Source organism: Paramormyrops kingsleyae, chromosome 9 (genome assembly GCF_048594095.1).
Source record: "Paramormyrops kingsleyae isolate MSU_618 chromosome 9, PKINGS_0.4, whole genome shotgun sequence".
In the NCBI taxonomy this organism is placed as follows: Eukaryota; Metazoa; Chordata; class Actinopteri; order Osteoglossiformes; family Mormyridae; genus Paramormyrops; species Paramormyrops kingsleyae.
In genome coordinates, this window is record NC_132805.1 from 10,084,915 (window position 1) to 10,097,115 (window position 12,201).

The following is a 12,201-nucleotide window of genomic DNA, read 5'->3' on the forward strand; positions in this document are numbered from 1 at the left end:
ACTGAGTATGGAAATAATTAAAGGCTCATTTACGGCGCTGCGCCGATCGAGCTCAATAACACTTGCCGTTTTCAATCTGCCTCCATATTTGCGTGCAAAGTAACCGTTTGCGCCGTGGGATTTAGGAACCAGACAATTTCTGTCCCTCTTATCTCCTGTTAAGAGGAACAGATTCGCTCGGTATAACCGGATAGCAGCATCCTTTAATAACCCCGATCTACATGTTATGTGTTATCGAAACAACAAAGGCACAAAGGTAACACGCTCGATGAATCAACTTAGAAAGAACAATTGATATGCATGAAAAGAACAATACATAAGACGTCTATTTAACTACCAAGATTCGTTTTTCAACTTTTGTATAAATAGTAATAGCTTTACATCGTTTCTCGGAATTACAGAGTTAGGCATTTTTGGGAAAAGCGTGTAAGCGATCCAGCAGCACCCCGAGAGTAAACCCTGTGCAGTTTGGGGCGGGGGGTGAGGAGTGGCCGGTAACATTTACAGAATAAAATTACACTTCCAAACTCCATACAAGGGAATGGGAACCCAGAGTCAGCCGAATGTATGTCCATGGCATGTAAGTACTGCCACTTTAGAAACATTTTGTAGTTTAATTCTCTGCTGCTAGAATATCAAAAATAATTATGCCAATATACTTTTCCAGATATAAATGGAACGTAAATGAAATCATTCGCATTTTCTGTAAACCGTCTGCAGCGCATAGGTTAATCGGGGTCTTGGAAATATAATTTTCTTGCGCTTGTCCGATGCATATGAAACTGACAATTTATTCCTCATGCATAACAACTGTAATCTAAAGAATATATTTTCATATTCTGTTATACCAATATGAAAAAAATTACGCACAGCGCTGGTGTGAAATGGTGAAGGGCTGGATCTCATAATGTCACAACTTTTTTGCCAGACTCAACATCGATGGCAATGCCGGATATATATATATATATATATATATATATATATATATATATATATATATATATATATAAATATATATAAGGAATGCAATGCATAAATGATTTTCATATTATGTGTTACACAAATTATGTTAAACCAGTGATTAACCCCCAGTCATACTCGATTCATATAATAATAATAGTAATAATAATAACAGTAAATATTATTATTATTATTATTATTATTAATCATAATAATCATTAAATTAAAAAAATCTTTATTTTCTTAATTTATTGTAAAGCGTTACTCATTTTTCCCTAATCTTTGAAGCCCAATGAATGTAATTCCAAAACACATTGTAACGCCGGCGGGATATGAATATCGCTTGTAAATAGCCCCTATGTGTAATCGTTGCTTGTAGTATAAATACTTGTGGTGCTGTGTCCTTATTTGATCCTCGCGTGTCTTAACCATTGTGTAATTATCCTAATGTTTATGAGCATGTGTTTGTGAGTTTTGTGTGATGTGAGTCACATCACATAATATGCAATTTTTAAGTTTGAATGGTTTTACAACCAGTTGTTGGATAATTCATATTATGAACAGGTTACTGTATATTTTTTTCAGGTTTGCCACACAAGCTTGAACTCCTTGCTGGCAAAGTGGGTGTTTATCATTTTGCTTGTATACTGTTATTTTACAACCATCTCACCCAACAAGAGCTTGTTGGATAAACTTTACATGGTGATAGCTAAACTAGCCAACATGATTATCTATCTTGAGCACAGAGGGTATGCATTTGTCAAGATGGGAGACTAGGATGTTGTTACAACAGCAAACCACAACAGTAAACTATTCAGCTTTGTGTCTTGAGAACTGTTGGGAAAATGTTTTAGCACACCAGTCGCTCATTTTACCTTCCTAGCCAGACAGGACTTTAATGCATTGTTGGTGCTGATGTCATAATAAAAAAAAGATTTCCTACTCAGTCTGTTCCCCGACGATTACAAGGGTGTCATGGAAGCAATTAAGGAAGATTCCATGAGCCTTCATCATGTGTCATGTGAGCTTAGATTTCACCAGTTTAGAACTCATTCTTAACATGCGGTTTTCTGTTTTTCACAGTAAGCAGAAAGCAAGCAAGTTGTGTCCAAATATTTCCAAAAGAGCCCTTCTAGGTAAGCAGTCCTGTGAATAGACCCCAGAAAGACTAAACTCTAAACTCAGACGCTGTGATTAGTTGCAATATTACAGACCAAAGGGTGTCAGAGGGGCATCGATACCCTGGCAGACTGCCAATAAATCCCTGTTGGGAGGGGCTCCCCACATAGCAAAATCTAATGTGGGGTAACCCCCTTTCCCCCATTTGTAAAATGTAGAATTTCTAGCCCTGTACAATGGTTTCTGCTTAATATGTCTTTGCAATTGTCTTTGCACAATGGCAAGATCGTAGCCTATGAGGTTTAACCGAGGCGTGATTATTGCTGGTTGAAAACTTAAACCAATATTTTATTAGTGCGCAGCGTGTGGCTCAGTGGACTAAGCGTGTGTTCCTGTAATTAGAAGGTTGCTGGTTCAAACCCAGCCTCAGCATGTCTTCAGGTCCTTGAGCCAGGCCCTTAACCTCAGCTCCCTGGGCACCCCTACAGGTGGCTGCCCTTTGCAGACAGCTTACTCTACAAAGAGCAAGTTGAGAGAGATGTATGGATCAATGAAGTATCTATTATAATATCAAGGGCTGCAGAGGAACCAGTAAACAAATAACAAGATTATATATATATATATATATATATATATATATACAGAGAGAGAGAGAGAGCCTAATCTGTGAAATTTCTTTGTCATTACTTGTTGTGTTGGACCTCATTCATGCGGACTACTCCTGCCTCTCCTGTTCTGCAGAAGGAGATGATGAATTAACCCCATCCTGCCAAGTGACCATTTAAGGTTTATTCTGAAAGCAGTCAAAGGGTCTGGCCCTCCTATCCACAAAGAGAAATTCACTGTAAACAGTCCAGTGTGTTAGTAAGAGAAAATCTTGCCTTGGCCTAGCTGCTTAGCTCATAGCCTGCAAAGTCAGGTCATCTCCTGAGTAATTACTTTCCTGTGCTTTAAATAAAAGATATTTTTTGCATGTTCAAAAAATCTAAAATGCAAGGTGCCTGGACCTTTTCTACAGCTGGAAGTGTATGATATTTGACAGTATAAATCTTTAATCAAATACTACTACTACTATTAATACTACTACCACTATCACTACTACTACTATTACTACAGTACTACCACTACTACTATTACTACTACTACCACCACTACTACTATTACTACTACTACCACCACTACTACTATTACTAATCCTACTACTAATCATTATTATTATTATTATTATTATTATTATTATTATTATTATTATAAACTCAGTGTGCTGGTGTGCTGACCACAGTTTTAGTACAGTCTCCTTTGCTATACAAATGTTATTTCTGCAGTTCACTAGATAATATCATGAAATTGGACCACATGTGTATATATTTTATTAAACATCCCGTGATTTGCCTGCCAGGCCTTGCAGATAAGGCTGCAGGAAGTTTGCTCTCTGAGTTCTGTTTTTGTGGGGGAGTTATAGTACAATGTGTGAGTCATTGAGCTGGGCTGATTTTAACAGCTTTGGCAGAGAAATATGACATTTATGCTATTTTTTTAGCTTTAGTTAATCAGTTTATTTATTTAATCATCATAGAAGTCAGTACAGTAGAAGTTCCTCAAAGAGGACTCTCATCCCATCCAGGTCATACCCCAGTTGTGTGTCCTGACCAGGATAAGGGATTAGAAGTAGGGATCGATGGAAGTTCTTCAAAGAAATTTGTGAACCAGGTGCAGAGAAATAGTTTCTATTTATTTCATTTTGTGCTCATTGTGCGTTTAAAGGTTTTTTATGAATTAAAAACAAGTAGACCATAGTTTGTTATTGTTCAAGTCTCTCCTTAAGGCAAGATGCCTTACACATCAAGCCTCAATTCCCAGAAGAAATTCTGCTGTAGAAATAGCAAGGGTGAGATCTCAGACTGCGGAGTTATTCTAAAGCTATGAATAAACATGTCTGCATTCTTGTGTGTGTTAGAGCTTCCAGATAATAGATGTTGCTTACTGCTTCTTCTAAGATTACTTCCGTTAGACACAAATACAAGGCACAAATCTGCTGAAATAAGACTGCCGCAAAAATTAAGGCCTTGTATTATACCAGCACCGACAAATTGTTCATTATTGACTCAGCCTGGAACCTGAAGTAGGGACTTCACGTGCTATTTAGACTGAGCAGCAGGCTTAGCTTCCAACTCAGACTTTGAGCTTAAGGCTGAGCTCCAAGTCCTGTTTCCAGGGCTGTTTTTATCCCCTGCAACTTTGTTTCCAAGTCTGTAGTTCTTATTTGCCGGTCCCTTGCCTTCAGGTACGCTATTCTGCTTCCTGTGTCTTTTTAGTTCCTGGTTGTGGTCTTGCCTAGCCAGGATTCTTATCTAGGGTTCTGTATAACACAGCGAGATCTGTTGGTCAGCTAGATAACTTGAAAGATTTAAGGTCCCCCAGTTTAAATGGACTTCATCTTTGTTCACTTACATTTTGCACAGACTACCTTAAATCCAACAAGTTAATCCAAAAGTCCAACTTCATGATACAGGTTTACAGTTTTGGTTTACCTGAGTCAATATGCCAGTTTTCTGGAGTGCCTTCTTCAGCTTTGCCTGTGTTTGTCCTTATTTTCTTGGTTCCTGTGTCCCGGTTTCTCCATTCCTCTTCACCTGGCATTTTGTTTCAATGGACACTTCATCCTGGAGTCGCCCCTTCACTCAGCAGTCCAAAGCACTAGGGATTGTTGGCCAGAAGAACTGGTGTTGTGGGAGAACCAGTTTAGTTCAGGGTGTTTTTTGCTGGTACTCTGAAACTTCCATTCATCCATTTTCTATACCCACTCATCCTATTCAGGGTCTTGGGTCTGTCCTGGAGGCTACTTGTGCAAGACAGGGAACAACCCAGAACGAGGCACCAGCCCATCACAGGGCACACTTGCACATATGCACACCTATGCGCAATTTGGTAACTCCAATTAACCTCAGCATGTTTTTAGACCGTAGGGGGGAAACCCCACAATGACATGGGGAGAACATGCAAACTCCACACATATGGATCCAGGGCAGAGACTCAAATCCTGGTCCCAGAGATGTGAGGCAGGAGTGCTAACCACTGTTAGCACTAAATATTATGTTAATACAAAAATGCTAATGAAGACCTCAACCACTAGATCCAAATGATTAAATAAACCGTGATCAGGTCACTTAAACTTCATAATTACAGGCAATTTTCAAAATATTTATGTTTGGTTCAGGGCTATTCAAGGGCCAAGCACTGCTGATTTTTCAGCCTTCCTTAACCGTGAGCCAGGTGTGAAGCCTCTGACCAATCAGAATCAGTCATTATTAAACTAACCACCTGGTAGACCTGAAAACAAGGCCTGGATTTGGAATCGAGGGCCAGATTTGAGGCTGAGTATGTTTTATTGTAGTTCTGGTGAGGTCAGTGTTATTACTGTATCCTCCTTAGCCAGGTGATTTAATGCATGTGTTTGTGGCTTTAAGGGTTTGCTGAAACTATTAAAGGTATAGTGTGCAGCTGCCTTGGATTCCTTGTCCTTTTATTATTCATCAGCAGTCTTTCTATTATTATTATTATTATTATTATTATTATTATTATTAGTAGTAGTAGTAGTAGTTTTTGTGTCTGTCTGCAATTTGATAGCTTAAGTTTTGAGTTAAATATCTGAAAATGACTGAAATGCATGTTTTAATCAGAACCAGACAACTAGTTTCGGATCAGAAGGAATTCAAAAGCGGTTATTCCACCAATAAGGGGCCATGCTTGAAAAGAGAATCTTTGATTCTTTAGTTAGTCAACACCAAGACGAGGTCGATAGTTTGCTGATGGCCTGTAGGGGAGGGGGCTGTGATTCAGGCAGTTGAGAACGCCGATATACCAGGGATTGGTATTGAGTGTCTGTTGGTAGCCAGTGACGGGACTGTAAGGCAGTGAGATATGGGAATGTTGGTACATGTGGAAACACATTGTATAGCTGCATTCTGGATGTATCTGGATCTCTCACACTGGAAGCCCAACTTTAACAGACTGACCGTAAGAGATTATTATATGCTTGACCAGGATCTGTGCAGATATTATTAAAGTTTAGGGAGGGACCATCTAGGGTGTGGTTACAGATGTGATGATCAGGGGTGGCTGTTGTAGAATTTGTTAGTGCCAAGTTGTATACTGACTGTGTAATTATACAAGGAAACAAGCACATGAATTATTCTCCCTCTGTCAATTATATTTCTGACTGATTTTCTCTTGGGAAATGTTGAAATGTTTAACCCGTACCTTGAGTTTGACTCTTCGGGTAGACCAGTGCATGCTCAACAGTAATGATTAAGCTTGAATGATCTGATCTGAATGCAGATATAGTGTGGTGTAATCAAAGAGATTTATGATTGATTTATGATGATGACTGGATCGTATAAATCTGCCATTTTTTCCAGCCGAAATAAACAACATTTTCCCGCTAATTTTGGATGTGTGTATGTTGGCTTTACATAGAAGCTTGAAGACTGCCCTACTGTGGTTACTTTGGGCACTACAAGACTTCAGTACATTTCTTATTTTTCCTTTCAGAACAATACAATGGTGTAACAGAGACTTTGATATTGGGGGGAACACAGTAATTTAAATGTACAGTTCTGTTTTTTGGAGAGAAAAATGAAGCAAAGTTAAATATTTATGTCCGTGCATAACTTCAGACAAAGCTATAAATCATAGGGTGATGTTCACTTCAAAGTGTAAGGAGACCTACAGTAGATCCCGACCACATGAGAATATGCTCATGTTGATTTAACTTGCACAGGAGAAAAAGGCTTTGGAGCATATGCAAAGCACACGTCATATGTATATATTGGGGTATGCAAAGGTCTGGATTTAAACAAATTAATTGCACCCAACAGGTGTTCGACTGTGTTTAACTTTGCTATCCTCCTGAGATCCAGCAATCCGTTTTTTTATTCATTTTTATTCATTTATGTTTTTGCAAATATATCTCATACTATACTTTATTGTGTCCTATTATTCCTTAAAGAGGACAGTTAGGGCTTTAAGATGACATCACATGTCTGGGGATGTGACCTTGCCAACTTCTTCCTGTTAAATCTACATTTTAATTAATATATTAAAAAACAGGATCTCAGAAGGATATGAATAAATCAGTCTTCGCTGGCTAGCGACTTTCCTTATTTAGTTTTTTATTGTGTAAATTGGATCTAATTTTCTATATTAGGAAAAAAGCAGCTTTCTTTCCATCCCTCTTTGATCTTACTGCTCACAACACATATTGTGGTGAATGACTTCTTATAGACATTAGCTGCCTGGACTGTATGATGTGCTATAGGCATGGCGCAGCCATGATTGTATAGTTTTACAAAGTAAAATCACGATTTTCAATTTGCTGTCACTCTAAAAACTAGGATATGGTATGTAAACAAGTAAAACTTAAAAAAAAAACATCATAAAAACATCCATAAAATGCCTTTAAACCACATGGAAAAGAACATGAAAAGTGGTTCTGGGGATCCTTAGTGGCCACATGGTTTGGGTTTTCATGTTTTTCTCCTTGCCGGAGCTAAAACCTGCCTGTGTGGTTTTTCAGAACTCACCATAAAGGGTTGGGGCTTGCCCCATCTGGAGAACAATGCCTGACCTTTGCATCCGCCTACGCTGTGAGGCTGCCATGGCTTTGTGGCGCGTCCCTATTTCCATGCATAGTCCTTGCAGACACCGATCAATCAGTTGGTTTCAGAAGCACTTGACTGGTTCCACAACTCACAAGAGGGTACGGAAGGGGAGCTTGAAAAAACATGTTCGGGTTTGGTGGCGTGTTTCCTCTGAGATGTTGCAAAGCGCCGAGAGTCTCAACGTTCTGTGATCTTCTCATCAGAAGCTCCATTGGATGGCACAGAGCTAAAGGCCTTTTATCCCCAGTAAGACATCTGGCATTACTGTGTACCTTTTTCAGTAGTTTTATATATAAGATAAGCATTTAAGCAGAAAGGGGTGAGACATTGGTGTTTTGGTTAGCACTCTGGCTTTCACACTTCTGGAGACCAGGGTTTGATTTTCTGTTTCTGTTCATGTTTGTACTTCAGGAAGAGTGACTCTGGCAGCATGGCAACAATGCGGAGAGTCCTGTCTGTTGTGATCATCGCGTCCTGTCTGGTGTTCAGCAGTGCTCAGCAAACAGGTAGGTGGCGTTCAACTTATGATAGTGACAGTAGAAGAAAGTGTCCTAACCTGTGGTGGGTGTCCCCTTGCAGTATGCACGCAAGAAGCGGTGGCTGATGTTGTGTTCCTGGTCGATGGGTCATCAAGTATTGGGCTGGGCAACTTCAAGAAGGTCCAGCAGTTTCTTCTCACTTTGCTGGGCAGCTTTGATGTGAGCTCAGATCAAGTCCGGGTTGGGCTTGTCCAATACAGCACAAGCCCACACCTAGAATTCCTCCTTAATACCTACCAAGAAAAGGAGCAGGTCTTGAATCACATCAGAAGCATGCATTACAGAGCAGGTGGCACTTTCACAAGGCTGAGCCTGGAGTTCATGCTGACCACACTCTTTACGGCAGAGGCCGGCAGTCGGGCTCACTTGGGGGTTCCCCAGTTTGCGATGGTCATTACTGACGGGAAGTCCCAGGATGACGTCAAGCAGGCAGCTGACACGGTCAAGAGAAGGGGCATCACGTTGTACGCTGTTGGGATTAAGGACGCCGAGCTAGAGGAGCTGCATGACATTGCCAGCATGCCCGTGAGCAAGCATGTCTACAATGTGTATGATTTCGCCGCGCTGCAGGGCATCTCGCATGATATCGCCCAGGTGCTCTGCACCACTGTCGGGGAGGCCGCTCGCCATGTTGTCCAGGTGCTGCAAGGTAAAGGGTGCTGACTTGGGGGACGTCCATTGTCATCACGGCTGTACATACTCGAGCCTATGACCATGTGTTTAGTCAGGTGACATCAGTCTAACTTTGATGTCTGGATCTTCTCATGGATATCTGTGCGTATTACAAAATATACAATAACCCGGGAAATCAAAAGTGTTTTTTTTCTACCAAAGTAGGAATCATAGCTCTTTGAAATCCTTCAGTCATTCTAGGCCTTTAAAAATAGACTGTTTAAGTAATTTTGTGTGTAATAACTTATTTTTGTGATTAAGGGTTTAACTGGAACAAAAACATTAAGCTAGTTTTCCAGGACTAAAATATACCAAACCCTCAGTTCCCGAGGTTACAGTTCATCATGTATTAATAATATTATTACTGTATTTGAAAAAAACATGAACAATGAATTTGTTCTGAGCCCAAAAAAACCTTCTCTCTTCCAGAATGTGCAACAGCCAATGTGGCCGACATTATGTTCCTGGTGGGTACCTCACCAAACTCCAGTCCCGCTGATTTCCAGGACATGAAGAATTTTCTTAGAGGCTTTGTGGAAAGCCTTGAAATCGGTCCAAACAGGGTGCAAGTGGGACTCCTGCAGATTGGTGACGACCCCCAGCAGGAGTTCTTGCTGAAGGATAACAGAGATCAGACTACACTCTTAGAGAACCTGGACAGGCTAAGTAAAAGAGCAGAGAGTGCCAACATTGGGAAGGCACTGCAACTCATCAAAACTCGCTATATGGGTAGGGCAGCAGGAAATCGGAGCCCTACGGTGGTGCCACAGATCGTCATTGTCGTCACAGACAGGAGCTCTGAAGACAAGGCAGATGACATTGCTAGCGATCTCAGGAGGCAAGGAGCATTCATCTACGTCGTAACTGTGGGCGTGACAGACACCAAAGAGCTACAGAAAATCTCCAACAGCCCCCATGAACACTTCTTACTAAGTGCCCAAAGTTACGGCAGCCTGACGATGATGAAGGACAAACTCCTGCAAGTCGTGTGCCGCTCCGTGGAGTACCTCATGGAAGGTGAATGGCTGTCGTTTGCAGCTGTCTTCTTTATAGTTATGTTTGTTATGCTAATAATGAGCTTACCTGCATTCTACTGAATCAGTATTGTTACTGTAGGTGGAGCTTGTCCGCTGCTGGTTTTTTAGCGTAATACGAAGTGATGCTAAACCTCAAAACTATTTTCATCCACTAATATTTAGTGAAGCAAGCATTCCATCATGGTCTGTCAATAAGTACATGTTTTTGTTTAGTTCATGGACATTTATGTTTAATTAATAAAATGTATTTTATCCAGAGGTGGATAATTCAGGTCCTGAAAGTGAAAATTCAGACCAAGATTTTGTGACTGAGACTCTTTATATTCAACTGGTTGGTTGAAACAAAATCTTGGTCTGTTTTTTCCGTTCTGGACCTGAACTATCCACCTCTCTTATTATCTATATTGAAACCCATTTTGTTCCTCTCTAAAATACTGAACAGCCCTTGCCCCAAGGTGTACAGATATTGTCTTCCTGATGGACAGCACGATGTCACCCCAACAATATCAGCAAGCACGAATGCTCTTGACCCGACTGGTGAACTCACTCACAGGCATTGCGGACCACCACATTGCATTGGTGCAGTTCAGTGATAAACCGAGATCTGATTTCCCCTTGAATTCCCTAGAAGAATTTGGCAAGTTTTTGAAGAGCCAGCTGCGGCCACTACGTTCCTCAACCAGCAACATAAGCAATGCCCTGACATATGTCAGTGATAATTTTTTCATGCCGGGGGTGGGTGGAGTGTTGAGAGAGAGGGAGGGGATGTTTCTTGTGGTCATCAGCACAGGGAAGTTTCAAGACAAATTTGATAGGGAAGTAAAAACTCTCAAGGATAAGGGAGTGACTGTCATTTCTATTGGGTTTGACAACTCTAATGAACAAACCCTGAAGGCCATTTCCACAGATTCGAATATGTATTTGATGACGCGACCAAACCTGCCATTGGAATTAAAGAGGACCATAGAGATCAAGGAGACACTTGTGAAATTACAGACTGCTTCAGGTAAAATAATAGCTTCATTCTCATGCATAATTTCTGATTTCCAACTAATGTGAGTTGACTTTGTGTTGTGCTGTTGTTGTTTGTTTTTAACAGAGTGCAGCTCTGCTAGGCTGGCTGATATTGTGTTCATTGTGGAGTTTGGGAGGGACAAAAAGGAATTCAATGATGTGCGCAGCTTCATCCATCAGATAGTTGGTGGTCTTAACGTAAGCTCCAGCGAAGTAAGGGTGGGTATCCTTGGGTACGGCAACACTCCCAAGGATCTGGTCTCCCTGTCCACCTTTAATGAGAAGGAGGACATCTTGCAGTACATCAAGGTTATGCCCTACCACGGCAGCACGGCTTCAAACGTGGGGCGTGCTCTGGAATACGCTAGAAGCAACATGTTCACCCCCAAAGCCGGCAGCCGCAAGAAAGATGGTGTGCAGCAGCTAGCCATCGTCGTTATGCGTGGACCGAGCCAGGATGAAGTGGACAAAGCAGCCTCTAATCTGAGACTCTCAGGGGTGACCGTATATGCTGTGGGCATGCAGGACACCAACAACAGCCAGCTGGAGCTCATCGCTTCCTCTCCTGCCAGCAAGTTTGTTTTTACAGTGGACAGCATAACACAGCTCAACACACTACAGAGTACCTTGAAGAAGTTCCTGTGTTACACCATCATTGACACAATTTATTCCTCCCCAAGACGAAGGTTTCAGCTTAAAAAAGGTAACTTCCGAGAAGCACATCCTGAAATGCTAAGCACTGCACTTTTTATGACTAAGCTCTTAAATGAAGATCAGATCTACTAAAAAACATTCTCTAATGATAATGCATAAGTCTTGATTTTACCATGTGCATTGATAGGATGAGCCACATAATGGGAACTGTTAAGACGTAGCTACACTTAGCCAGATGCATTGTGCTGTGCCTAGGTACGATACTCCTCCCTCCCCACTCCCCCGCTGCTCTGCGCTCACATTGCGATTAAAGTTTCGGGTTCAAGCACGCTTTTTTTCATCACTGTGTACTACTTTTTAGTGTTGAAGAAAATGAGGAAAAACCCAGTTGCACAGCCCAATGGAGTTCATGATTAATGTCCTTATTTTGTGGCTTATTTGGAGACATTTTGGATATGATGACATACAGACCTGTTGTAGATTTACCCAGTTTACATGTAGGGTGTTTCTCAATACTAGGAACGCAAAGATCTTACAAGGCCGGTC

The 12,201-nt window shown here is 41.0% G+C and overlaps 1 protein-coding gene and 1 pseudogene across 1 annotated transcript in view; both read left to right on the forward strand.

Annotated features, from left to right (window-relative positions):
* The first annotated feature begins 526 nt into the window (after window positions 1-526).
* The window catches only part of col6a4a (collagen, type VI, alpha 4a), a 39,162-nt gene continuing 27,487 nt past the window's right edge, over window positions 527-12,201 (forward strand). The window contains exons 1-9 of the mRNA XM_072715887.1: window positions 527-580; window positions 1,546-1,580; window positions 2,044-2,096; window positions 7,943-7,985; window positions 8,151-8,245; window positions 8,319-8,927; window positions 9,380-9,967; window positions 10,430-10,993; window positions 11,087-11,704. Of these exons, the coding sequence (XP_072571988.1) occupies window positions 542-580; window positions 1,546-1,580; window positions 2,044-2,096; window positions 7,943-7,985; window positions 8,151-8,245; window positions 8,319-8,927; window positions 9,380-9,967; window positions 10,430-10,993; window positions 11,087-11,704 (2,644 nt within the window). The 5' untranslated portion in view covers window positions 527-541. The remainder of the gene's footprint in view (window positions 581-1,545; window positions 1,581-2,043; window positions 2,097-7,942; window positions 7,986-8,150; window positions 8,246-8,318; window positions 8,928-9,379; window positions 9,968-10,429; window positions 10,994-11,086; window positions 11,705-12,201) is intronic.
* Window positions 2,346-2,497, forward strand: LOC111857856 (U4 spliceosomal RNA; annotated as a pseudogene).